Source organism: Vipera ursinii (genome assembly GCF_947247035.1).
Source record: "Vipera ursinii genome assembly, chromosome: 1".
NCBI classification, from domain to species: domain Eukaryota; kingdom Metazoa; phylum Chordata; class Lepidosauria; order Squamata; family Viperidae; genus Vipera; species Vipera ursinii.
The window spans coordinates 167,062,276-167,089,852 of NC_139512.1; the positions used below are offsets into that span (position 1 = coordinate 167,062,276).

General features: G+C 43.9%; 1 protein-coding gene across 1 annotated transcript in view; it reads left to right on the forward strand.

Annotated features, from left to right (window-relative positions):
- Positions 1-19,801, forward strand: part of FAM171B (family with sequence similarity 171 member B) — a 41,775-nt gene extending 21,974 nt beyond the window's left edge. The window contains exons 4-8 of the mRNA XM_083350511.1: positions 4,734-4,892; positions 12,403-12,573; positions 14,295-14,411; positions 16,316-16,439; positions 17,142-19,801. Of these exons, the coding sequence (XP_083206637.1) occupies positions 4,734-4,892; positions 12,403-12,573; positions 14,295-14,411; positions 16,316-16,439; positions 17,142-18,480 (1,910 nt within the window). The 3' untranslated portion in view covers positions 18,481-19,801. The remainder of the gene's footprint in view (positions 1-4,733; positions 4,893-12,402; positions 12,574-14,294; positions 14,412-16,315; positions 16,440-17,141) is intronic.
- The last annotated feature ends 7,776 nt before the right edge of the window (positions 19,802-27,577 follow it).

The window sequence follows — 27,577 nt, forward strand, 5'->3', positions numbered from 1 at the left end:
GCCGGTGTGTGGTGTAGTTGGTTCACATGGTGTAGTAAGATGGAGGGTTTGTTGTCACTGTGTGTTGGGGGGGGAGCACAAAGGGAGGCTCAGCTAATCTCAATGTACACATAGTTGTATTTTGACAATAAAGGTTCATTTTATGCGCTGAAGTCAGCACAGTTTCCAGCTTGTGTTTTTAAGCACGGGCTGCAAGCAATAGATGCAAAGAGTTAGAGGCATTTTGGTTATTTTACATTTTAGTAAAACAACAATTGCAGACTTGTATTGAATGGTTAATTTGCTAATTCGTGTTAGTGGATTTGTTGGCTGGACAGAAGTTGCAGATCTTTTCTGGCCTTATGTTTAATAATAATAATTATAATAATAATTAATAATAATAATAATAATATATATAATAATAATAATAATAATAGAAGAAGAAGAAGAAGAAGAAGAAGAAGAAGAAGAAGAAGAAGAAGAAGAAGAAGAAGAAGAAGAAGAAGAAGAAGAAGAAGAAGAAGAAGAAGTAGTTGAAGTTGGAAGGGACCTTGGAAGTCATCTAGTCCAACCCCCTGCTAAGGCAGGAAACCCTATACCATTTCAGGCAAATGGCTGGCCAGTCTCTTGTTAAAAACTTCCAGTGTTGGAGCATTCACCACTTCTGGAGGCAGGCTGTTCCACTGGTTAGTTGTTCTAACTGTCAGGAAGTTTCTCCTTGGTTCTAGGTTGCTTCTCTCCTTGACTAGTTTCCATCCGTTGCTTCTTGTCCTGCTCTCAGGCGCTTTGGAGAATAGCTTGGCTCCCTCTTCTTTGTGGCAGCCGCTGAGATATTGGAACACTGCTATCATGTCACCCCTCACCCTTCTCTTCGTTAAACTACACATACCCAATTCCAGCAACCGTTCCCTATATCTTTTAGCCTCCAGTCCCCCAATCATCTTTGTTGCTCTTCTCTGTACCCTTTCTAGAGTCTCGACATCTTTTTTACATCGTGGTGACCAAAACTGGATGCAGTTTATCCTCTTGGAAGCTCAGTAATGGAGGTTAAGTTGAGAGGCAGTGACTATTTCAAGCACAAAAGAGAGAGTTGACTAAAGCCTGAGAGTCCTAAGCCCTAGTCGCACCCTTCTTTACCACAACATCATACGTACTCATTTTAATGCCATTCTAGAATGGGTTCTCTTCAGCACTAAAATAGGGGTTGAATTGTTTCAGTTCAGTGGTAACCCACAGTGAATGGCTTATAGAACTGTTGGAGGTTAGGCCTCTGTTTTGCTCCATCTATTTGTGTTGAAGATGGAAATTGTCTTCTTGAAGGATCTCTCTCTGCTACATGTGGCAAACAAGGAAAAAGCTGTCTAAAAGCCGCCTTTGCACATTTTTATCAACACCTCTCCTTTTCCATTCCTCTATCTAATGGGATGTTAATGGGTCACTGCACATAAATTAAATTAATCCTGCTTCTCCAGGCTTGCTGTCTAAAACACAAGCTACAAAATAAAGAGATATTTTGAGAAATATCTCTTAAGAAAAAAGGAACGAAAGGCTATTGTTGCTGTTTTTATAACAACTGATATTCTTGATAACAACTGATATTCTTTCATCAATGTCTTGTTTGTGAAGTAAGGGTGACTTAATTAATCCTACCTTTTCTGGGTTTCTTTTTTCATTTTTTAAAAATAATGTTTTTTTAGTATTTACACCATATCCTAAGAGAAAAGAAAATGGACGTTGGATATTGAGAAAAACAGGATCTTGCACTCGTGTCTTCTCTGTCTAAGTCAAATAATATATCCTCTTGAGTACAGCACTTATGAGGGGATAGATGGGGAATTCATCAAATTTGCAGACGACACCAAGCTGGCAGGAATAGCCAATACTCCAGAAGACAGACTTAAGATACAGGAGGATCTGGACAGACTCGAACACTGGGCGCTATCTAACAAAATGAAATTCAATGGTGAAAAAAGTAAGGTTCTACATTTAGGCAGGAAAAATCAAATGCACAGGTATTGTATAGCTGGTACCTTGCTCAATAGTAGTAACTGTGAGAGGGATCTCGGAGTCCTAGTAGACAATCACTTCAATATGAGCCAGCAGTGTGCTGCAGCTGCCATAAAACCAACCCAGTGCTAGGCTGCATTAGCAGAGGGATAGAATCAAGATCACGTGAAGTACTAATACCACTTTACAATACCTTGGTGAGGCCACACCTGGAATACTGCATCCAGTTTTGGTCACCACGATGTAAAAAATATGTTGAGACTCTAGAAAGGGTACAGAAAAGAGCAACAAAGATGATTGGTGGACTGGAGGCTAAAACATACAGGGAACAGTTGCTGGAATTGGGTATGTGTAGTTTAACGAAGAGAAGGGTGAGGGGTGACATGATAGCAGTGTTCCAATATCTCAGGGGTTGCCACAAAGAAGAGGGAGTCAAGCTATTCTCCAAAGCACCTGAAAGCAAGACAAGAAGCAACGGATGGAAACTAGTCAAGGAGAGAAGCAACCTAGAACTAAGGAGAAACTTCCTGACAGTTAGAACAACTAACTTCCTCCCTCAAGAAATGGTGAATGCTCCAACACTGGAAGTTTTTAACAAGAGACTGGACAGCCATTTGCCTGAAATGGGATAGGATTTCCTGCCTGAGCAGGGGGTTGGACTAGATGACCTCCAAGGTCCCTTCCAACTACTACTACTACTTTTTCTTTTTCTTCTTCTTCTTCTTCTTCTTCTTCTTCTTCTTCTTCTTCTTCTTCTTATTATTATTATTATTATTATTATTATTATTATTATTATTATTATTTTATTGCTTTGGAAGAATAAAAATTTCTATTTTGACTAATAGTACAAATCTGTCTCTTTGATTAAATGCTAATAAATAGAATTAGTTTTTTTGTTAGAGTCAAGAAGTTTAAAATTACCGTAAATAGTAATAAGGAGTTAGAAGAAAGTAATGAATTTAAAGCTAAGGGACTAAATCAAGTTTGCAAGGACAATTTTTTCCCATGTTATAGTTTACACAGATAGTCCTCATATATCAACCATTTGTTCACTGACCTTTGGAAAGTTAATGGCGCACTATATAAGAGCACCTGTGACCAATCCTTGAAATTGTGCTTATTGCAGCATTCCCATGGTCGCATGATCACAGTTCAGGTGCTTGGCGTTGTGCCAGCGGAACTGTTACCAACATTTGAGCAAAAAAAACCCCTCAGATCTTGTGTGTGCGTTTATTCATTAAGTTTATTGGCCACTTACCTGGGCGGCTGACAGCTTAAAAGATTAAAATCATAACATACAAATACCTCTAAAGGAATAAAATAGAAGTCCCAATCCAGATACAATTATAATTAAAAGCTGAGGGAGGGAAGGAACAGAAGCTGCAGAGGGGAGAGGGAGGATTGCCTCTGAATTCATCAACCGCCTCCAGTGTGATGCTCTCCATTAGGGCCCCAAGCCATCTCGCAGAGCCAGGTCTTTGGGCTCCTGTGGAAAGTCAGGAAGGTGGGAGCCGATCTCATCTCAGGGGTCGAGATGTTCCAAAGGGCAGGTTCTTCTCTTAGACGCTGCCTGCCAAAATTTCTTAGCCGACGGGGCCTCCAGCATGCTGGCGTTGGTCGGGCGGGCCAGTCCCAGTGCTGTGTGGTGGTTCCTCAAGGAACCTAGGCCCATGCCCTGCAAGGCTTCAAAGGTAATAACCAACACCTTGAATTGCTCCCAGAAGTAGACCGCTGGCCAATGCACCTTGCAGAGCAGTGGTGTGAACATGGGTCATCCTAGGGACCTCAAGAACTGCCCACTCCACTGCACTCTGCGCCAGTTGAAGCTTCTGAATGCTCCGCAAGGGCAGCCTCACGTAGGGCACGTTGCAGTAGTCCAAACATGAGATGACTCCTGATCCCAGAAAAGCCTCAAATAGCACACCGACTGAAGTTGTGCAAAAGCTGTCCTAATTGTATCTGCCACCCGCTTTTTGATTAGGAGTTATGAATCCAGGAAAAAACCTCAAGTTGCAAACAGTTGTCTTTCTGAGGTAGTGCAGCCCCATCCAGAACTAGGTAGGTTAAAGTCCCAGATCTTGGAGCTCTAAGCACCTCAAGGCCGTTTGGTCTTGTCAGGGTGCCATCCTGTTGCTCCCCATATAGGATGTGTTTAGATGTGGCACTTTAGAGCAAAAAGGTATGACATGCTGTACTATTACGTATTAGTATTTAATGTGCTACAGGAGATTTTTTTGTTACAGAAAAATTGCTGGTGGCAAAGATAAAAATGAAGGAAAACAAATGTGTCAAATGAAAGCAGTAGACAATTCTTGCTTTGTATTGTTTGTCTTTTATTTGCAGTTGAAAAAGGACTGGGGCAGATATTCTGTCTTGATTTTTCTGTCCAAATCTATTTCAGATTAGAATTAAAGTAAATGTAATGATGGAGCATTCTGAACTGGGATTAAAGAACAAGAATCTTTTTGTTAGGAAGATTTTTTTTTTGCTTTGGTTATATTTTTAGAAAGCTGTAAGCTCTTTTTGTATCACCTTAGTAATTGGGTACTGCATGCATCATTGCTTCGTCTTTTATGATATCATTTTTTCTAATGTTAGCCTTCATGTAGCGTATTTCCAGAATATTTTCAATTATATGTAATTGCTTGGAAAGAGTTAAAAAATAACAAGTATTTCTTACTTGGTCATAAGATTATTTAAACAAAGCATTACTAAATCCCTGGTTTAAAATTCTACCTATTTTTCAGATGCGAAATCTCAGCCAAGTGTTCAGTTTCCAAAATACCTAATTAAACTTCCTGTGAACCACCATATCACTAATGTAACAGCGTATCTTACAGTGCCGCAACAGTTTTTAAAAGTGGAACATTTTTTCTATACAACAGGAATTCTTTTAAATAAATCAGGTAGGTCAGACTGATCATTAATTCTTGAGATTTTATCCTTCTTACCTCATCTTTAAAAGCTCTATGCCAGTATTTATCCCCTTATTGTGGGCCTTGAAAATAACCTCCTAGATGAGTAATGGTTGACTGAGATATTTAGCAGACATACAGTATGGAGCCATTATCCTTGAGTCTATAAGCTGATAAAATTATGTGGTGATGATATGCTTTATGTTACAGATGTACTGCTGTTCCAAAGCCAAAATGCCCAAGCACATCCCTACTTGAAATGTTATGTTCATTTTTCATTCTAATGAAACAGATATACATCAGCAATAGGGAAAAATGATAAAAAACGATAAGTAGGATGGTGAAAACAATAAACCAAAAAGTAGAAGAATTGAAGTTTATCTTAATTTGACAGTAGACTATAGATGGATATATCCTTTGAAGGAGAAATAGGTTTTAGGCATCTGTACTCAATATTTCTGCTTCAGAAAAAGGTAATCTATACTAATGTAGCAACATAAAGGAGGAAAATGTGAATAAAAAATTGTTGAATTAAAATATTGCTCAAAATTTCTGTGGTTTTTTTTTAAATAAATTATGTATTGGAAAAAGATTTACCTTAGTTTTTCAGTGTTTTTGAGATAGTAACTTTAGCCAACAGGAAAGATTATTGCATAATTGGCTTAGGCCCGGGATACTTGCAGGACCATCTGCTGCCGGGAACAAACTCCCATCGCCCAGTACGCTCACACAGAGAAGGCCTCCTCAGGGTACCGTCAGCTAGGCAATGTCGGCTGGCGACCCCCAGGGGGAGGGCCTTCTCTGTGGGAGCGCCAGTCCTATGGAATCAGCTCCCCCCTGAACTTCGGATGGCCCAAGATCTCCAGTCCTTTCGCCGCGGCCTCAAAACACTCCTTTTCCACCAGGCTGACCTGGACTGACAGGCATTTTAATTAATTATATTTACAATTTTTAATTTATTTTTAGTTTTCAATTTTAATTTATTGCACAGATGATTTTAATTTTATTTTTATCTTAATTTCTGTACTTATTATATGTTTTGTTGTTAGCCGCCCTGAGTCCTTCGGGAGATAGGGCGGGATATAAATCCCATCAATCAATCAATCAATAAATAAATAATTGACCTGCTAATAATCCTCCCCCTTTTCCCTACCGTTTAGGAGGAAATATAGATAGTCCTCAATTTACTACAGTTCATTTAATAATAATGGTTCGAAGTTACAATAAATTTTGCACATTTGAAATAGCATACAGTATTGTTAAACGGTATTTGCTGGTTAGTTTCTAGTTGCAATTGCAGCGTTGCAACTTAAACAACAAACTTAACTTCTAAACAACCAGAACTGATACTGACTGAGGATCAGGGTAGATATGTTTGGGTGGAAGCTGCTTGACCTACGGCCAAGATTTTGAGAATGAGAATTTATGCTCCAAATGAAGGCAAAGTTACTTTTTACAAAGAAATTATGACTAAATCAATGGACTCACCATATGAAAGTGGATATTTAATGGGAGAGTGGAATGGAGTAGTTTATCCTCAAAAGGACAGAGCCTCCGAAAAAGATATTTAAACAACCCAAGGGAAACTATCAAACGTTCTTTTTGACGAGGTGGACAATTTTGGAGATACAAAAAACGGTGATGCAAAAAATATACCGTATATACTTGAGTATAAGCCGACTCGAGTATAAGCCGAGACCCCAAATTTCACCCCCAAAAACTGGAAAAAGTTGTTGACTCGAGTATAAGCCGATCCGCCGTTCTGCAAGCCTCTGCCGCCAGCAGAGGCTCGATCCGCCATTTTGCAAGCCTGAATACACAGGAATACCCTGTGTGGCCTTGGCTCTCCGGGAAGCCCTGGCTGTCCGCTTCCTCGCTCCACGCTGCTATTCGGGGCCCGTGCGTTCCCCGGGCAAATCGCGGTGCCCAGCAGGCGAGGAAACACGCCTGCTCCAGTCGCCCCCCCTTCCCTCAGGAGACGCGAAGCAAGTGACCGCCCAGAGCTTACCGAGGACTTGCTTCGGTGCTTCCAGGATCGCGCGCACCTCTCCCAAGCCGCCGCCCGGAGACCTGCCGAAGTTTGGGGAGGTTTGGGGAGGTGCGCGCGCACCTCCCCAAACGTCGGCAGGTCTCCGTTCCTCTGCGCCCTGCCTGCCTGCTTCTTTCCACAGCGGAAAGAAGCAGGCAGGCAGGGGGCGGAGGAACGGAGACCCGGCGACGTTTGGGGAAGTTTGGGCGCCTCCCCAAATATCCCCAAACGTCGCCGGGTCTCCGTTCCTCTGTGCCCTGCCTGCCTGCTTCTTTCCACAGCGGAAGCAGGCAGGCAGGGGGCGGAGGAACGGAGACCCGGCGACGTTTGGGGAGGTTTGGGCGCCTCCCCAAATATCCCCAAACGTCGCCGGGTCTCCGTTCCTCTGTGCCCTGCCTGCCTGCTTCTTTCCACAGCGGAAAGAAGCAGGCAGGCAGGGGGCGGAGGAACGGAGACCCGGCGACGTTTGGGGAGGTTTGGGCGCCTCCCCAAATATCCCCAAACGTTGCCGGGTCTCCGTTCCTCTGTGCCCTGCCTGCCTGCTTCTTTCCACAGCGGAAAGAAGCAGGCAGGCAGGGGGCGGAGGAACGGAGACCCGGCGACGTTTGGGGAGGTTTGGGCGCCTCCCCAAATATCCCCAAACGTCGCCGGGTCTCCGTTCCTCTGTGCCCTGCCTGCCTGCTTCTTTCCACAGCGGAAAGAAGCAGGCAGGCAGGGGGCGGAGGAACGGAGACCCGGCGACGTTTGGGGAGGTTTGGGCGCCTCCCCAAATATCCCCAAACGTCGCCGGGTCTCCGTTCCTCCGTGCCCTGCCTGCCTGCTTCTTTGCACAGCGGAAAGAAGCAGGCAGGCAGGGCACAGAGGAACGGAGACCCGGCGACGTTTGGGGATATTTGGGGAGGCGCCCAAACCTCCCCAAACGTCGCCGGGTCTCTGTTCCTCCGCCCCCTGCCTGCCTGCTTCTTTCCGCTGTGCAAAGAAGCAGGCAGGCAGGGCACAGAGGAACGGAGACCCGGCGACGTTTGGGGATATTTGGAGAGGCGCCCAAACCTCCCCAAACGTCGCCGGGTCTCCGTTCCTCCGCCCCCTGCCTGCCTGCTTCTTTCCGCTGTGGAAAGAAGCAGGCAGGCAGGGCACAGAGGAACGGAGACCCGGCGACGTTTGGGGATATTTGGAGAGGCGCCCAAACCTCCCCAAACGTCGCCGGGTCTCCGTTCCTCCGCCCCCTGCCTGCCTGCTTCTTTCCGCTGTGGAAAGAAGCAGGCAGGCAGGGCACAGAGGAACGGAGACCCGGCGACGTTTGGGGATATTTGGGGAGGCGCCCAAACCTCCCCAAACGTCGCCGGGTCTCTGTTCCTCCGCCCCCTGCCTGCCTGCTTCTTTCCGCTGTGGAAAGAAGCAGGCAGGCAGGGCACAGAGGAACGGAGACCCGGCGACGTTTGGGGATATTTGGGGAGGCGCCCAAACCTCCCCAAACGTCGCCGGGTCTCCGTTCCTCCGCCCCCTGCCTGCCTGCTTCTTTCCGCTGTGGAAAGAAGCAGGCAGGCAGGGCACAGAGGAACGGAGACCCGGCGACGTTTGGGGATATTTGGAGAGGCGCCCAAACCTCCCCAAACGTCGCCGGGTCTCCGTTCCTCCACCCCCTGCCTGCCTGCTTCTTTCCGCTGTGGAAAGAAGCAGGCAGGCAGGGCACAGAGGAACGGAGACCCGGCGACGTTTGGGGATATTTGGAGAGGCGCCCAAACCTCCCCAAACGTCGCCGGGTCTCCGTTCCTCCGCCCCCTGCCTGCCTGCTTCTTTCCGCTGTGGAAAGAAGCAGGCAGGCAGGGGGCGGAGGAACGGAGACCCGGCTTCGTTTGGGGAGGTTTGGGGAGGTGCGCGCGCACCTCCCCAAACCTCCCCAAACTTCGGCAGGTCTCCGGACGGCGGCTTGGGAGAGGTGAGCGCGATCCCGGAAGCTCCAAAGCCTCGGCCGCGCACAAGTCCTCGGTAAGTTTTTTTGTTGACTGGAGTATAAGCCGAAGTGGAATTTTTCAGCCCAAAAAGTGGGCTGAAAAATTCGGCTTATACTCAAGTATATACGGTACATACTTTTTTGAAAAGCACCATTTTTTAAAAGAATTGATATATTTTGGCTATCTAGGAATTTATTTATTTATTTATTTTTATTTTAATTCCATTTATATCCCGCCCTTCTCCGAAGACTCAGGGTGGCTTACAAGCTTAGCAGTAGCCTTCATTCTATGTATATGCCTGCTTATTAGGGCTTTCACACACACCCCAAGCGGCATTATTACAAAGTCAGCTTAATTGCCCCCAACAATCTGGGTCCTCAATTTTACCTACCTTGGAAGGATGGAAGGCTGAGTCAACCTTGAGCCTGGTGGGATGCGAACCTGCACTAATTGCAGGCAGCTGGTGTTACTTAAGGAGGCATTAGCCCACTGCTCCACCAAGGCTGTGTAATGTGTGCAAATGAAAAATCAGATTGAGAGAGCCCCTACAATCCAACAATTGTAACATTAGTAGCTCTAAGTAATAGGTTGGAATTTGGAGGTAAGGTATACACATACTCTCAAAAGTTCAGTACCTTCTGCTTTGTTAAATACCTGGAAGTCATGAATTCATTAATGAGTATAGTAATAATGAAGTCTAGTATCAGCCATTACCTGGTAGGTCTTGGGTGGTTGAGATACATCAGTCTAGTTTTTTTTCATCTGTTCCAAGCTCCAGTACAGGGACCTGGAGACGGCTGAAATCAATAATACATAACTCCCCCTTTTGCATTTAAAAAACTAGCAAACAGGGTACAGTTAGGGCACTCTGTTTTTCATCTTTAGATTATACTGAAATTTCTGATGTTTCTTTCAAATAATTTCTATGTATATTAAAATAAAAACAATCCTAAGGGCATGCAGTAGTTTATGAGTGTTTTGGTGCTGGAGGGGCATTGCAGTGTGGCTGTCATTGTCTTTCAGCTTCATGTGGCCTGATTAATTAATTAGCTGCAGTGCTTCCAAATAAGTGCATACAGCACGGGTGTCAAACTCGTCACGTGACGTGTCTTGATGTACCGCAACTCTTTTTGCATTGCCAGCAATGGGGTGGGCGTGGCTTCAGTATGATGAAACCGGCCAACGGGCCGGCAGTTTGACACCCCAGGCATACAGGGTATAGTTTTAAAATAGATTAAAGGAAGATGGCTAGTTTCTACCTCTTGTTTTTGGTACCAAAGATTCACTTACTCCATTTCTGTTTTCAGGCAGACAGTTGATTGAAGGCAGTTCCTTGTTTGTTATTTTCCAAATTACTTTCTATACATACAGCTTTGCAAATTTTTTAGGGGGACGGGAAGAGTATAGATAGATTCCTCTTTACTTTTATATAGGTTTTTTTTAATGTATTAACTTTGTAGTACTTTTTTCTGTTTTCTATAAAACGTTGAAATAACATTTTAAATAAGAAAAATAATGTCAATTAAATCAGACTTCTGATTAAATGTGTATACGACTGTGCTGCACATAGCTCTTTGTGGGACTGGTATCAGTGCATTTATTTCTGTAACTTGTTCATGTAGTATAGCCTTGTACAAAAATGGAAATAAGATTTATCTCGTGAAGTATCTAATACTTCTCATTGATAGCAATTGTCTGAATATGTGGAAGGCTGTTGTACCCCAGCTTAGGCAATACTGAGGTAGATGTAAGGCGGATTCGTTATTTTTTGATACAGTATCAAATGTCATCCCATACAAAAGTCACTGTTTATAATATCCTTGCACGATTCGCTTAGATCATTTGGCTTGAAAGGAGTATCGGATCAATAAATTCAACCAAGGTGAGCTAATTTACAGCAGGGCTTTTCAACCAATGGTACGGGTACCACCTGTGGTACATTGGCACCTGGCAGGTGGTACGTGACCATCCTAGAAAAGTGGTAGCAGAGGGGAATGAGCTGAACTGGTGGCAGCACCGCACAAGCCTGAGCGAGAGACGGCTGGAGCTGCAGGGCTGTCAGGGCTCAGGGGAAGCGCCAGGCTCCAGCTTGGAGCTTGGCGCTGATCCTGGCGCTTCTAAGCCCAGCAAAAGCACCGATCAGCTGGAATGTTGCAACATCTCCAGGGTCTTGTGATTTACATTCAGATGCTTGGCAACTGGTTCATATTTATGACGGTCACAGTGTCCCAGGGTCATGTGAAATGACCAAAACCTGCTGCAACCACCCAGCAGAGGGAGGGAATAAAAACCAAACACCCCCCACCCCACCCATGCTGCCATTCCTCAACAGAAATGCTCACAACAATGAAAACCTTGGACAGGAGGAAGAGTGCCGCCGGGCGGTCAGGCAGGTGTCCTGCTCGGCTGTGGCTTGGGGGGCACTTTTTTCAGTGCCATTGTAACTTCGAACAGTCACTAAGCAAACTGTTGTAAATCGAGGACTACCCGTACTTCATCACTTTTTCCCCTTTTTTTGGTCATCAAGTTTTTGACACCTTGCTAGGCGACTGGTGGTACTCAGATGTTGCCATATCCTAAAAGTGGTACAATGGGTGAAAAGGTTGAAAAGCCCTGATTTACAGTAATGCTTGTTTGGCTTGAATGCCTCCAGAGATAAAACTCTACAAATCAGAACTGGTGCTTGGTCCCTTTTGCTGTATCAATCCATTGGCAAGTATTCACATGCCAATATTCCTTGGAAAATACTTTAGTAGGAATTATTCACTTGCCAAAGCCTTCCTGGGTGGTGAATGGGACCTGTCACTTCTTAATCTCTCTCTTGGATTGGGTGTCATCTAAAACATGCTTGGATATTTAATTACAAACAGTTGGAAATGTAACTGCTTTTCTGTTTTTATCTCCATCTGGTGGTTAAGTTCAATATTGCCCACATTTCTAAACTCAAGTGAAATGAAGCTCATGAGAGCATATGTTTATTTTTATTTTAGTGGGCTAATGTTACCTCCAATCTAATTTGATAATCAGATAATTAGAAAAATACAGGTGAAAGGAAAAGGGGGTTGGCTCAGCAGAAAATAGGCTATAGGATGAGGAGGATAACCATCTGCTTTTTTTCCAAAAAAAAGATACTAAAATCTTGACAGTACTCATTCTTAATTTTAAATTCACATATGATTACTTTAATCAACTACTATGGTAAATGTCACTTTTTTTTACAGTCGTAACAACCTATGTGTGCATCTGTTGATTGGAATGTAACAAAACATTAAATAAAACAAAGCTGGCATTTCCAGTAGTTATGCAGAAGCACTTTTGCTTCCAGGAGTGGGATATTCCCAGGTTCAGATTAAATAGCTATAATAGTAGTTTGACAGGAGCCCATAGGAGATGGGGGGGGAACAAACCAACCTCTATTACCTGGAAATAGCACTGATTTTATGAAGCTGCCTCAAAACTCTTATTTGTTCCCATTATCAGGAAAAGTCAATTAACACCACCTTTTCTGTATGTTTAGGTTTCAAAAGTATTGAATTGACTCCCCTTGCTGCAATATGCGTAAAGATACTTTCAGGCGGGAAAGAGCTGCAGGTGGATGGCTCCATCCAGATCACCTTACCGCTTCTGCCTACAAGTGAGGTAAAAGCAGGGCAACCTATCTCAGCCTGGACTTTTGACATGAAAACCGGTGAGTGCTTTCCTATGGCCAAATAGTATTGCTTACGATTGGAAGAAAGCTTAGCTTTTGAAAGCTTCCTTTATTTGTAAAAAATAAAAATAAAAAAATCCCGATCGAGATTATCCTAAATATGCTTTCTTAGATGCAAATCCAGCTGATGCAGGATGCCTATTTCCAGTTTTTGAGTACAGGTTGCAGTCTACAGATAGTCCTCAGTTTACGTCTCTTCATTCAGTGGCTCTTGAAAGCAGTGGCAGAGTTGGGGAAAAAAATAAACCTACAACATTTTTTTAAAGTTGTCGCCGTTGCGGCATCCCCACAGCCTTGTGATTGCAATCTGGGCACTCTGGTATCCAACTTACAATGACGACGTTGTAGTGAGGGATGTCATGCGATCGCCATTTGTGACCTTCCTAGCCAGCTTCTCACAAAGTCAAAGAAGAAGCCACCAGGGAAAGTTACAGGTTCCCCAGTAACAAGCTCTCACCACCTTATTATTATTATTATTATTGTTTTTGGAGGAGTCCATTGTGGAGGACCAGATCCCGGGGATCATAGTCTGTAGCACCTCCTGCCCAACTGCAGCACAATCCCACCTGCCTGAAGCCTCTGCCTGCCCTCCCACACCGACCTACCTGAGCCCCCCCCCGAGACCTGACCAAGCTCTCTAGCATCCATCTATAGCACTCTCCACTCACCCGCAGCAGCCGTAACCCCCCTCCACACTCTGCCTCCACCTGCTGCTTGGAGGACCGGACCGGTGGTTGCAGCGTTCGGACCCCCCTCTGCTGCGTGGGCTGTGGACTCCCGGCTGCCTCTTGGGGATGGGGGCTCCACGCCCTTGCTGTACACCAGGGCTGTCGCAGATGGGGCGGTGGGTGGGGGACTCCTGCATATGTAGCAGAGTTGGAGGATGAGGTTGGACGGTGGGGGCCAAGTGCAGGGGCCACGCCGTGGCATTACCCCTACCCCGCCATCTGCGTTGCCTCACCAGCACGCGCACAGGTGGCAAGCGCGTGGAGACCTACAGTGTCGGGCAGCAGAGGGCCTTGTGTTTGACATGTCTGAGCTAAGGTCTATATTTTAATAATAAATGCTTAGCTGCTTCGAGGCATAACTTGGAATATAGGTATTCCTCAATTTATGATCCTAATTGAGCCTGAAATTATGATTGTAAATCATTGTGGTCATAAGTGGAGACACCCATATAGGTAATCCTCAATTTATGATCCTAATTGAGCCTGAAATTATGATTGTAAATCATTGTGGTCATAAGTGGAGACACCCATGAGAAAGAAGCAATTTTCCAGCCTTTATTGTGGTGGGTTATTAAGCAAATACTACAGTTGTAAAGCCAACTCATTCATTTGAAACCAGCAAAAAAGAGTCACGTGACCATGTAATGCTGCGATCTGTCATAAAACTGGCCTGCCTGACACATGATCATGTGATGCCCGGGGGTACTTTATATGGCTATCCTGACTTTGTATAGTGGTAGAACCACCTGTTTTAAAATGAGGCCTACCTTGTTCTAGGTAATAAAGATAGATCAGTATATCTTTAACTACTTTTAGAAAAACAATGCTGGACTAGATGGATCTGCCTCTAATACATTTATTACGAGTATGCCATTATGAGTATAAAAGAGTTGCCTAAAGTTTGATACATCCGTTTTTAGTTGAAAGTCTGAAAGAATACATGTCATTTTTATTTATTTTTTTGTCTTACAGGTGCTTGGATTAACCGTGGCTTGGGAATGGTAAAGAACATGGATGATCACTTGGTATGGACATATACTGCTGCAAGTCTGGGATATTGGATAGCAGCCCCATTGCCCGGAACTAGAGGTAAAGTGGGGAAATGGAAATTATTTTGTCTTAATTTTTATTACTTTCACAAAGTCAGAACACAAGACATAGAAGTCTAACTCTTCCCAAATTTAATTGAGATGATGAGATTTATCTCTTGTTTATGTTGAAGGTGGAGTTTCTTTAGGCTTATGAAATGTGACTTTGGGTCATAATAAATTGTGGTCTTGTAATATTCTAAATGATGCCAAAGTAAGTGCAATTAGGTATTACAAGATATGCACAGATTTATATTAGTAAACATCTAGCACACATGGTAATTCAGTTCCTAACAAGAGCCTAGGAAAGAGTTCCTAGAGCAGGGGTCTTCAAACTTGGCCCTTTTATGACTTTTGGACTTCAACTCCCAGAATTCCTCAGCCAGTATGCCTGGCTGAGGAATTCTGGGAATTGAAGTCCACAAGTCATAAAAGGGCCAAGTTTGAAGTCCCCTGTCCGAGAGTGAGGGAATGTCCTATTTAGAGGAGATGTTGTGAAATCTAATATGCATGAGAGGTCATCAGCTTCACTCCTAATGCAGTCTTAAGGTTGGATATTAAATTTTTGCTTGAACGTGAATTTAAACCTTCAGGGTGGAGGAGAAGTGCATGTGCTTATAGTATGCCTTACTTGTGTAGTATGATCCAGATCTATGTATCTTGTTGGATTAATTCTCTCTATATATAGGTAGTCCTCTGGTAACAACCACTCATTCAGCAATGTTTTAAGTTATGACAGTGCTGATTGAGAGGGATTTACAGCCATTCCTTGGGAGTTCCAGCCATTGCAGCATCCCCACAGTCACATGATTGTAATCTGGGTGCCACTGTCTGGCTTGCAATTATGACATTGCAGTGAGCCCACGGTCACATAATCATGATTTCTGACATTCCCTGCTGGTTTCCCCACAAACAAAGTCAATGGGAAAGCCATCAGGTGTTAAATCATTCCTGCTCCCACTGCTCCTGCTCCCACCAGCTTGCTTTCTACAATACCTGCCTGTGGCACCTCTCACCCAATGTGGCACCCATACCCCCACCACATGTGCTCTGTAACACCCAACTGTGGCACCCGCCCATGTGCAGGCCTAGGTGGTCATCTGTACTCCATAGTGCCTCCCAGCAGTGCCTCCCAGCCACTGAAGCTACACACCTGCCTCCCTTCCCTAGCATTTGCTTGTTCATAGCTCTCACCTGCAGCTCTCACCCACTGGCTTCTTTGCCTCGAACTCCCACCTCTTCCTGCTTAACAGTCTGTGGGGGTCTTAAGGGTACAACAGCAGCCAAATTCTTACCCCAATTGCTGTTGTAACCCGTGAACTACTTGTAGGCATATTGCTTGAATGTTTTTGACTGAGGTAGAACCCGCATCAGTATAGAGACGATGAATGAAACTGATCTCAGGGCCTTCTGGGTACCATTACGTACCATGGTGGCACAGTGGTTAGAATGCAGTACTGCAGGCTACCTCTGCTGACTGCTGGCTGCCTGCAGTTTGGCAGTTCGATTCTCACCAGCTCAAGGTAGACTCAGCCTTCCATCCTTCTGAGGTCAGTCAAATGAGGACCCAGATTGTTGGGGGCAAGATGCCGGCTCTATAAACCGCTTAGAGTGGGCTGTAAAGTACTGTGAAGCGGTATAAAAGTCTAAATGCCGTTGCTATTGAACTGCTTCTATAATAAATAAATTGTGGACCTCATGCTCTCTGATGTGAACCTCCCTCTATTCCGTCTTTGCTGGAGGCTTTCATCCATGTCTCCTTGTATGCTGAACGATCCAGAGTCAGAACGTAAAGGAAGAACAGTCAGGAAAAATAGGAATGCTTTCTGTTAGTACAAAACCAGTAATTTTTATTCTCTTCTCTTCATCTCTCCCTGCATCTCCTTTCTCTGATTAAAAACACAGATTCCATTATTACAACAGTTACTAAAGATATCACTGCCTACCACACAGTGTTCCTCACAGCGATATTAGGAGGCACCATCACCATCATTGCTGGGTTCTTTGCACTTCTGCTTTGCTATTGTGGGTAAGATGGAAAATGATGGTAATGCATTTTTTTGCCGTAGCCAATTACAGTATGCACTGTTTGAAAGCATAGGATTAGTGCTCAGGTTGATTTCGCTTTTGAAAGATAATTGATTTACAATTTAATGCCCACTTTCTGCGCCTAAAGGAAACACTAATTTGTCCTATGTGATCCGTAACACTCTTGTTTTATACCGGTTTTGAAGCTAAGGAATCTTGCTGAATGTATAATTAAATAGATATAGATATAGATATAGATAGATATATTTATATAGATAGAGAGATAGAGAGATTGAAAGATGCTACAGTATATCCATACTCATTATCTTCCCTTTTGTCTTGCTTGCTCTATTCCTCTACCTTTTTCCTCTGTCTAGAGATATAGATAGCTAGATAGCAAGAGACATAGATAGATAGATAGATAGATAGATAGATAGATAGATAGATAGATAGATAGATAGATAGATAGATAGATTGATTGATTGATTTAGTGGTGGTGCTAGTGTGCTTCAAAGATAGGTAGGTACATATATGATTTGGTAAAATCCAGAATTAAGTGCATATTTTCTTCTTCTACAATAAAGATAAGTTTATAAATTACATGAATAAACAAGCCTAGTGGTGTTAGACTATTACTAATTGCATAGACATACTTTAAAGCATAGTTTTAATATTTCTTTTTTGATTTTGCTTCTTTTTTTAGGGATAAATGTGGTCGTCCAAAGAAGAGAAAGAAAAGTCCAACTAAACTAGACATTTTAAAAAAAGACCAAACAACTTCAACAACTCACATAAACCGCATCGGTGCAGCCAAAGGATCTTTGAAGCCAGAGGACAAATCTAGATTGTATTCACCCAAAGTAGCATCTTACAGCCCCCAGAGACGGGTTTCAGCTGAAGGTGAGGAGAGGAAAGCCCAAGACAGTTTTAAAGTTTACACAGAAGGCACTCCGTACCAATTCTCTGGTAAAAATCTCCAGTGTAGGAGCTCACCCCAGTCCTTAGAAGTTAAAACAGATTTGAGGCACCTTCCGCCAGTGAAACACCTCAGTGGAAGCCTTCCCCCTTCCCAAAATGCGCAAGAGCAGAATCAGTATCTCCCAACGACTGAGGAGATTTACGGGCTGTCTTCCCTCCCAGAACAATTGATGCACCTCTATAGCCAGGCTGGTGCTACGCTTCAAACATCTGAGCTATTTCACTCCCAAGAGCAACTGCATGCTGCAAAGTCAGCTACTTTACCAAGAAAAGGACAGTTGGTCTACACCCCTGCGATGGAGAGTATGAGTCACGAAAACTACATCCAGACATTGCCCAAAATACCAATGCACGTTCCCTTGCAGGAGCCAACTTCCAGAGATGAAACAGTTGCTCTAGATAGGCAAGAAGGCTTGTCCCCTCAGACTGCCAACTGGGGCCGCTACACTAGTAGCTTGCTGGAGTCGGTTTCTGTCCCAGGAACGTTAAACGAAGCTGTGGTGATGACACCGTTTTCATCAGAACTTCAGGGCATTTCAGAGCAAACCTTACTGGAGCTTTCCAAAGGGAAACAGTGTCCACATCCGAGAGCCTGGTTTGTGTCATTGGATGGCAAGCCAATAGCTCAAGTGAGGCATTCATTCATTGATCTCAAGAAGGGCAAGAAGACGGAGAGCAATGATACTAGCTTAGACTCAGGTGTGGACATGAATGAGCATCACCCAAGTCGAAAATTGGAGAGGGAGAAAACCTTTATTAAAAGCATGCCCCATTCTAAGGTACTTTACCTAGAAGACTTGGATCTGAGGGCCAGTGAATGTGGGACCAGGGTTTCAACCCCTGAGGATCAAGCTGTGAACCATATGCCAGAAGGAGGTATTAATGACCCCATCGTAAAGCAAGAGCTCCTGGAAGAGATGCCCAGAAGAAAAATCAAGGCAAAAAAGCAGGAGGACAGCCCTCCCCCTGGGAAGAAACAGGGAAGACCACGTCTAACTAAGACAGACAGCAAAACAAACATCTGGAAAAAGAGAGAGGAGAGACCACTCATTCCAATAAATTAACATTGCAGTGATGTCTTATCTTCTGGTTGTTTCATGTCCTGTAGACTGTACCTCCTCTTGTCATTTTATTTGTAAATTTGCACTGGTCATTTTCAGCCGGGCAGTCAGATTTAGGCGACGTTGCTTTTTTTAAGACACGGAGCAGATTACACCTTCGTAAGGAGTATTGTTTTCTGAAAACCAGCTCATCTTGCTTTCAACAGTGGTTATAATTTCAGGGCTTTAGTAAAACTATACCTGAAAAATTATTCTGTGGTGTATCTGCAAGGACGTACATGTTTTCTGTAAAAGGCACCAACCAGTATGGTATCTCATTTACCCGCTTTGAAATTAGACAACTGGCAGGGAAGACGGTTTGTTGATACCAAATTGTGTTGGTTTAGGGGGGGAAAAAGCATACATAGATAACAAGTGTTTGTTATTTTTGCAACTATGGTGTCTGACAATGGACGTTGTCATAATATAGTTTGATATTGGGTAGTATGGTATTTTTCATCTAGATGCTGATAGGAGATCTTTTTCTTTTGTATCTTAACATAACCTCCTGCCTCACTATAATTCCTATATAGCTTTTTCTGGTGGGGGAGGGAAAATTAAGGACTCGTTATCCAGAAGGTATTTCCAGTGTGAAGATTTCTGCCATTCCAATTTGTATTGAGCCAAATTGTGCTCCATTTTTAGGATAGCTGGATTTATATAATTGTAATAAAGGCAGAGTTTGGCCCTTTATGCCCACAATGTGTGCCATTGTAAACATGGCCAAAAAGATGCCTTTTTAGATATTTCCACCAGAAGCAGCATTCTGTATACTAGCCTTAAAAAAGACAAAAGAAATGCGGTATTAACTTGATAACGTGCCTCCCTTTTCAAGCTAGCTTTGTCATAAGTCTTAAAAGTCAATTGTTCCTTATGAACTGTTGAAATCTGCTGGAATTAAATTTAGCCATATCTATAATTTGTTAATGAAAAAATGGGGATGGTGGGACCTCTTTGTTATACACAGGTTTTCTAATCTGAGAGTAAATCTCTTAGGCAGACAACATAAAGGGGAACACCATAGTTTGATAGTATGCAAAATGGAAGGTTTTGGAAAGTTCTTTGGAGAAGGATTCCAACATGTATAAATAAGCCTTTCTTAATGAAAGTTATATGGATTTTGGAATCTACATGGAGACCTCAGAAATAGACATATTATAGCCCTAAATATAGTTTCTTGGAAATAGGTTCTGTCAATTTCAGTGGAACTTGTTTCACATAAAAGCATCCACAATTAAAAGCTAAAAATGCATACATCTCTATCTGAAATTACAAGGTAACTTATTATTTTATTATTTACTACTTATTATTTTCCCCTGAACAACTTTTCACCATTATCTTTTCAGTGGAGATGGCAATTAAGATATTAATAAGTTTGTGCTATCTTTCGTAATTTTTTTTAACACAAAATGGAAATACATTTGATGAGTTAGGAGACACATTTAAGTAGAATTGGTGTAAAAATGGGAGGTGAACATATTGGGATGGAAGGACTTAACAAATAGGCACCAGAATGGCCAAGTGCTAAATGGCACTAGCCATTTCTGCAAATAGGGCAAAAGTAAAATTTCATCCCTGACAATTGTACATTATGTCTTTGTACTAAACATAGCAAGTGTACTTTTATCAACTGACTTAACATTCACTAGAAGTATCTAACTTGTGGGTCCTAACTAGATTGTGCACTATGGATGTGTTCAGGGACCATCAGTTGGGGCTTCTGTATATACTGAACGGAAACTGGGATTTGGCCTATAGGGCAATAGAATTCATTATAGAGTTAAAAGACTGATTGTATGAAGAATTGGTTGTATGAAATATAAAAGAGAGCACTATGGAAGAAAGAAATGTACACAAATGTTCATTTGTTTTTTGAATAATAAACTTGTTGCTGATAATTCATTTTTGGCTAAGAGAAAAATAGATATCTCTCTTGCTAGAGAATCCTGTTAACCAAAGTATTTTCCAGCATTTTGATTTTTGCAATCAGCTAGAAAATCTAATGATACTAATTTTGTTATCAGGAAGTTCCTAAAGTCAAAGTAAAATTAAACATGCAAACCAGGGGCTTTTCATATGTCCTTTTCCATTCATCATCTCATCATCATTTGAGGACTGGCTTATTTTTATTGCAGTAAGGCTGTAGCCTTTGAAATCATGGCTTGAAGCGTTAGCCACTCTACTTTTTCAGTTCAAAACTCATTTGTCTCCTTCATACTGTAATAAATACAAAATCTGGATATCAGGAACTATAGGTTCATGGTGGACAGGTGGCACAGAAATCTTGCTCCAACTTATAGCAAGGCAATGGTCTTTAAGCATGAACAGAAAATACCCTACCTTGCTAAATATCTAACATTAAATGTTAGAAGCTTCAGATTTATTAATGGACAGAGAATCACTTTTAATTATATATGAACAGAAAAAATTCTTGAGTTATCTTTTTCATATTTTCATAGAACTGTCTTGTTTTGAAACTACAGAGAAATGAATTATATAATTATTAAAAAGGCCTTCATAAATTTGTTACTATGGGTGGAAGGATAGTAACATTTTAATCAAACTCAAAGATTTGCCTGAACAAAAATGGAGTAGTTCTGAATGACACAGCTTTTATTGAAAGGTTATAATATGGAATTGCACAATTACCTATGTTTTGGGTTTGATTTTATTAAAAAGAAAAAGAAAAAATGGAACTTCAAAAGGCACAATGATACAGAAATAATGGATTTTGAGTAAAATATTCTAGTTGGTTTGTCTTAACTTACGAGATTTGAATTTCTACTTATTTGCAGGCCATTGTGTATGACCTGATGGGAAAGAAATAAACGGATCCCCCAAGGATTTGGAGATCACTTTTACTGGACTAGTGTAATAATGCATACCAGTCTGCAGTAGTAGATTTTTAAAATGAAAATATGTATGTGCTTATAGAACATATCTGAGACAAGATGGACATTTTCTTTAGTTTGGAGATAAATGGAGCCAAATACTAATTGGCTGCCTAGAGATGATAAACTCATTTGTTATCCTGTTCTTGCATTGAATCCTACAATAGTAGTATATCCAAAGGCTTTTTTTTAAAAAAAGTACAATTTACATTTTACATTCAAACATTTTACTGTCTCATCTGCAGCTTGGTGGTACAGATCAGAAAAATCTTTTATCTCTTTAACTGTTTACTACATTAATTAGTTCTTACCAGAGTGTGCATGAAATGGTAAGACTTAATATTTCAGATTTAATCTAAGCACAAATGTCTCTGGGTATGTGGGAGATATATTAATGATTTAAATATAATTAATTAAAAATATTTTTGGAAGTCAGTTTCAGAAGATAAGTGCTTCTCCCCTCATATATGACACATGCACTGAAATAGCATCAGACATTTTAAGCATTTTGGAATATTAAATAATTTTCAAACAAAAAATGTTTTTGCCATTTTATATTTTAACAGCACTGATAGAATTATGCCTAGTAAATTTTTGATGGTCTTGTTCCCCTTAATCCCTAATCAATATTTCTGAAATAATGTGATTTTTAGCATTTTGTATCAATTAGTTGTATTGGCTGAAATTTAAACTGATTTTGAAAATTACAAAAACAATTGTCAAATAATTGTATATTTCCCAATTGTAATACACTGTTCTTTAAAATATACTGGTGTGTAATTCTTCAGCATATATAGAATTTTTGTGGTTTTTTAAAAAAATGTATTTCTACATCATATCGGTTCAGTTTTACTGTATTGCATGCATGTTAACAGAGCAGTTCTATGCATGCTTATTCAGAAGGAAGTTCTTTATGGTTGAATGGAATTTCCTGCTAAATAAGTAAATATACATATGCTTACAATCTTAAGAGTATACTTTGTATTAGGAATCCAATTTTGTGAGCTGCAATGGCTGGAACAGTATGTTGAAACAGACATGGAAACAGTCTTCACTGAAATTAGCCCTTTATTTGAAATGAACCTTTATTGTCAAAGTACAACTATGTGTACATTGAGATTAGCTGAGCCTCCCTTTGTGCTCCCACCCCCCAACACACAGTGACAACAAACCCTCCATCTTACTACACCATGTGAACCAACTACACCACACACCGGCCTCCCAAGTCAATTCTGCATAAAATTCACAAAAGTTATTTCTCATTCAGAAGCCTAACAGCCCACGGATAAAAGCTGTTTTTCAGCTTGTTGGTGCAGCTGGCTATACTCCTATATCTCCTACCTGATGGAGAGTAAAGAGATACCGTCCAGGGTGTGAGTCATCCCTGAGAATTTTCCTCACTCTTCCAAGGCAGCGAGCCCTGGCGATGTCATCCAGTGGTATCAGGGAACAGCCCACAATGTCTTGTGCTGTACTCGCCACCCTCTGTAATACTTTCCGCGGCTGTCAGACCAGCATGCCAAACCACAATACTACACGAGAGGACGCTCTCTATAGTAGACCGGTAAAAGAGGGTCATTAGCTGTTGTTCTACCCTGTTCTTCCGCAAGACCCTGAGAAACTGAAGCCTCTGTTGGGCCTTTCTAGCCACCTGGGTTGTATTAACTTTCCAGGTCAGATCTTCACAGAGGTAGACTCCCAGAAATTTAAAGGAGGAAACTCCACACAGTCCTCCCCGATGTAAAGTGGGGCAGGTTCCTCCTTTTTTCTCCGGAAGTCTAGCACCATCTCTTTTGTCTTGCCGATGTTCAGGTGCAAGTTGTTACTACACCATATGGATAGTTTTTGTACCTCTGCCCTGTATGCTGTCACATCCTCACCTTATGACATCTATTATTAAAAGTTGAGTTATTCTCTAATAGAGGAACTGCTGAATATTCAGCAATTCCAACCCCATGTGATATTCAGCAATGTTATTTAGATAAATTTAGACTCTGGATTTACAAAATTGGCCATTAAGATTCTTGCTGCATTGGGGCCCACCTGTTCATCCTGCCAAGTAGAGGCCTGAAATTTGCCCCTCTCGCTATCATTCAGTGCAATTATTTTTACCCACCACCAAAGCAGGCAGCCCATTTTCCATTGTTGCTGTTTCAGAGGCTAGCTTGACATTTTCTCACACATGTGCTGTGCCATGTTCATATTGCCGTAGTGCTTTGTGTTAAGGGAAAGAAATGCAGAGTGGTTTCTTTCAAAAGAAGCTCACAGTACTAATGAAGACTAGTCACTGAATCAAGTAAAGTTGATAATCTAATCCACTGCAGAAATAGGAGCCCGGCTCTTGCCAAGATACTAGTCTTTACTTACTAGATTTATGTTGTAAATAATGACTCTTTTCTCACAGCATATTTTAAATTTGTTTTATGGTTTATTAGTGCTGATCCTTTTCATTTTCCTACCAGTAGCAGCTGTTCATGTCTGTGCAACTACTGCAGTGCCAATGGATTGCCTACAACTTAAAATTTATAAGACACTGCTAAGTTTAATTTAAAAAAAAATCTTACCAATAACCTTGTGATTCTTGATTGTTTTAAAAAAAGAAATTGATTATTGCGTCTCGCGGACTACGTGTTAACAGCCATTCACTGCATGGCTATACAAGTGAATACCAGTATCAAGGATTTTTGAAAGGAATAGCTTGCTGAAATTGTTAAGATGCCATGCTTCAAAAAGTGAGCTAGGCAACATTACATAATACCTAGAGGTGCTGCTTCTTCAGAATGACAAGCTTGGTAATAATGAATAATCTTAGGTTTAAAGGGTTGTGACCGGCTTGACAGTCATGCATGGTGAACCCATTATATTTTATTTATTTATTTATTTATTTAATTGTATTTATATACCGCCCTATTCCCTAAGGACTCAGGGCGGTTTACAGGGAATTAAAAATCCAAAATACAAAAATTAAGAACCAAATTAAAAAAAATTAAATTAACCCTGTAGTCAGTTAAAAAAGAACCCCAAATTAAAAATTCCTCCTCAGTCTGGGCCCGAGAGCTCGAAGAGCCAGGTCTTCAGGCCCCGGCGGAATGATCGGAGGTCGGGGGCAGTCCTCAGCTCCACCGGCAGCTGGTTCCAGAGGGCAGGCGCTCCCACAGAGAAGGCCCTATCCCTGGGTGTCACCCGCCGGCAATCTCTCACCGGCGGAACCCTGAGCAGACCCTCCCTGTGGGAGCGCACTGGGCGAAGGGCGTTTGATTGAGAGTTGGAAATCTAGTCATTGTTGATCCATATGAATGTTGTAGTATTAATTATAACCTTGGTTAGAAGATCAGCTCATGACATGAAATGGCACATATGAATGACTGACTGGTTCAGGTATTCCCATTATTTTACTCCTTGTTCTATCATTGTTCAGTGATCATGGTGACTTTGCAATTCCGTATGTACACCCTGAACGCATATGGTGTTTTCTCCATAAAAGAAAATATCTCTTTGAATAGAGCATACAGTTCTTAAATGTGCATGGGTTACTAGTGCATCAGTTCAAATCCAACATTCTGATTTTCACCCATATTCTGAGGTTTTTTAAAAACCATCCCAAATCTCTTTCTAGGACAGACATGTCAAACACAAGGCCCGGGGGCCGGATCCGGCCCGCGAAGTGGTTTCATGCGGCCCGCGAAGCCATCCTGGAAACTGAGGGAACGGCCCCCACTGCCTTGGTCCTGGCCCAGAGACCCTCCTTCTGCCAGAGACCTTCAGATCTGTCCCACTCCTGCCCAGGCCCCCATAGGCACCCTTGATGCGAATGATGTAGAGCTGGCCACGCCCACCCAGTAGGCTATACGCACTCTAGCCACACCCACCCAGTAGGCCACGCCCACCCTGGCCATACCCACACAGCCCCCTGAGGGCAATTGCAATGCTGATGCGGCCCTCAATGAAATTGAGTTTGACACCCCTGTTCTAGGAGATTCCACTTCTATCAGCAAGAAAGAATAAATGTTTTTATTAATCATCTCTTTTATCTCCTGAGGGACTTAAAACACTGAAGATGCTAATATATAAACTTGGTTTAGATTACCGTATATACTTGAGTATAAGCCGAATTTTTCAGCCCACTTTTTGGGCTGAAAAATTCCACTTCGGCTTATACTCCAGTCAACAAAAAAAACTGCGCGGAGGAACGGAGACCTGCCGACGTTTGGGGAGGTTTGGGCGCCTCCCCAAACCTCCCCAAACCTCGGCAGGTCTCCGTTCCTCCTGCCGACCTTTGGGGAGGTTTGGGCGCCTCCCCAAACCTCGGCAGGTCTCCGTTCCTGTTTGGGGAGGTTTGGGCGCCTCCCCAAACCTCCCCAAACCTCGGCAGGTCTCCGTTCCTCCTGCCGACGTTTGGGGAGGTTTGGGCGCCTCCCCAAACCTCGGCAGGTCTCCGTTCCTGTTTGGGGAGGTTTGGGCGCCTCCCCAAACCTCCCCAAACCTCGGCAGGTCTCCGTTCCTCCGCGCAGACCTGCCGACGTTTGGGGAGGTTTGGGCGCCTCCCCAAACCTCGGCAGGTCTCCGTTCCTCCGCGCAGACCTGCCGACGTTTGGGGAGGTTTGGGCGCCTCCCCAAACCTCCCCAAACCTCGGCAGGTCTCCGTTCCTGTTTGGGGAGGTTTGGGCGCCTCCCCAAACCTCCCCAAACCTCGGCAGGTCTCCGTTCCTCCGCGCAGACCTGCCGACGTTTGGGGAGGTTTGGGCGCCTCCCCAAACCTCCCCAAACCTCGGCAGGTCTCCGTTCCTGTTTGGGGAGGTTTGGGCGCCTCCCCAAACCTCCCCAAACCTCGGCAGGTCTCCGTTCCTCCGCGCAGACCTGCCGACGTTTGGGGAGGTTTGGGGAGGCGCCCAAACCTCCCCAAAGGTCGGCAGGAAGAACGGAGACCTGCCGAGGTTTGGGGAGGTTTGGGGAGGCGCCCAAACCTCCCCAAACAGGAACGGAGACCTGCCGAGGTTTGGGGAGGTTTGTGGAGGCGCCCAAACCTCCCCAAACGTCGGCAGGTCTGCGCGGAGGAACGGAGACCTGCCGAGGTTTGGGGAGGTTTGGGGAGGCGCCCAAACCTCCCCAAACAGGAACGGAGACCTGCCGAGGTTTGGGGAGGTTTGGGGAGGCGCCCAAACCTCCCCAAACGTCGGCAGGTCTGCGCGGAGGAACGGAGACCTGCCGAGGTTTGGGGAGGCGCCCAAACCTCCCCAAAGGTCGGCAGGAAGAACGGAGACCTGCCGAGGTTTGGGGAGGTTTGGGGAGGCGCCCAAACCTCCCCAAAGGTCGGCAGGTCTGCGCGGAGGAACGGAGACCTGCCGAGGTTTGGGGAGGTTTGGGGAGGCGCCCAAACCTCCCCAAACAGGAACGGAGACCTGCCGAGGTTTGGGGAGGTTTGGGGAGGCGCCCAAACCTCCCCAAACGTCGGCAGGTCTGCGCGGAGGAACGGAGACCTGCCGAGGTTTGGGGAGGTTTGGGGAGGCGCCCAAACCTCCCCAAACAGGAACGGAGACCTGCCGAGGTTTGGGGAGGTTTGGGGAGGCGCCCAAACCTCCCCAAACGTCGGCAGGTCTGCGCGGAGGAACGGAGACCTGCCGAGGTTTGGGGAGGCGCCCAAACCTCCCCAAAGGTCGGCAGGAAGAACGGAGACCTGCCGAGGTTTGGGGAGGTTTGGGGAGGCGCCCAAACCTCCCCAAAGGTCGGCAGGTCTGCGCGGAGGAACGGAGACCTGCCGAGGTTTGGGGAGGTTTGGGGAGGTGCCCAAACCTCCCCAAACAGGAACGGAGACCTGCCGAGGTTTGGGGAGGTTTGGGGAGGCGCCCAAACCTCCCCAAAGGTCGGCAGGTCTGCGCGGAGGAACGGAGACCTGCCGAGGTTTGGGGAGGTTTGGGGAGGTGCCCAAACCTCCCCAAACAGGAACGGAGACCTGCCGAGGTTTGGGGAGGTTTGGGGAGGCGCCCAAACCTCCCCAAACGTCGGCAGGTCTGCGCGGAGGAATGGAGACCTGCCGAGGTTTGGGGAGGTTTGGGGAGGCGCCCAAACCTCCCCAAAGGTCGGCAGGAGGAACGGAGACCTGCCGACGTTTGGGGAGGTTTGGGGAGGTGCGCGCGATCCTGGAAGCACCGAAGCCTCGGCCGCGCGCAAGT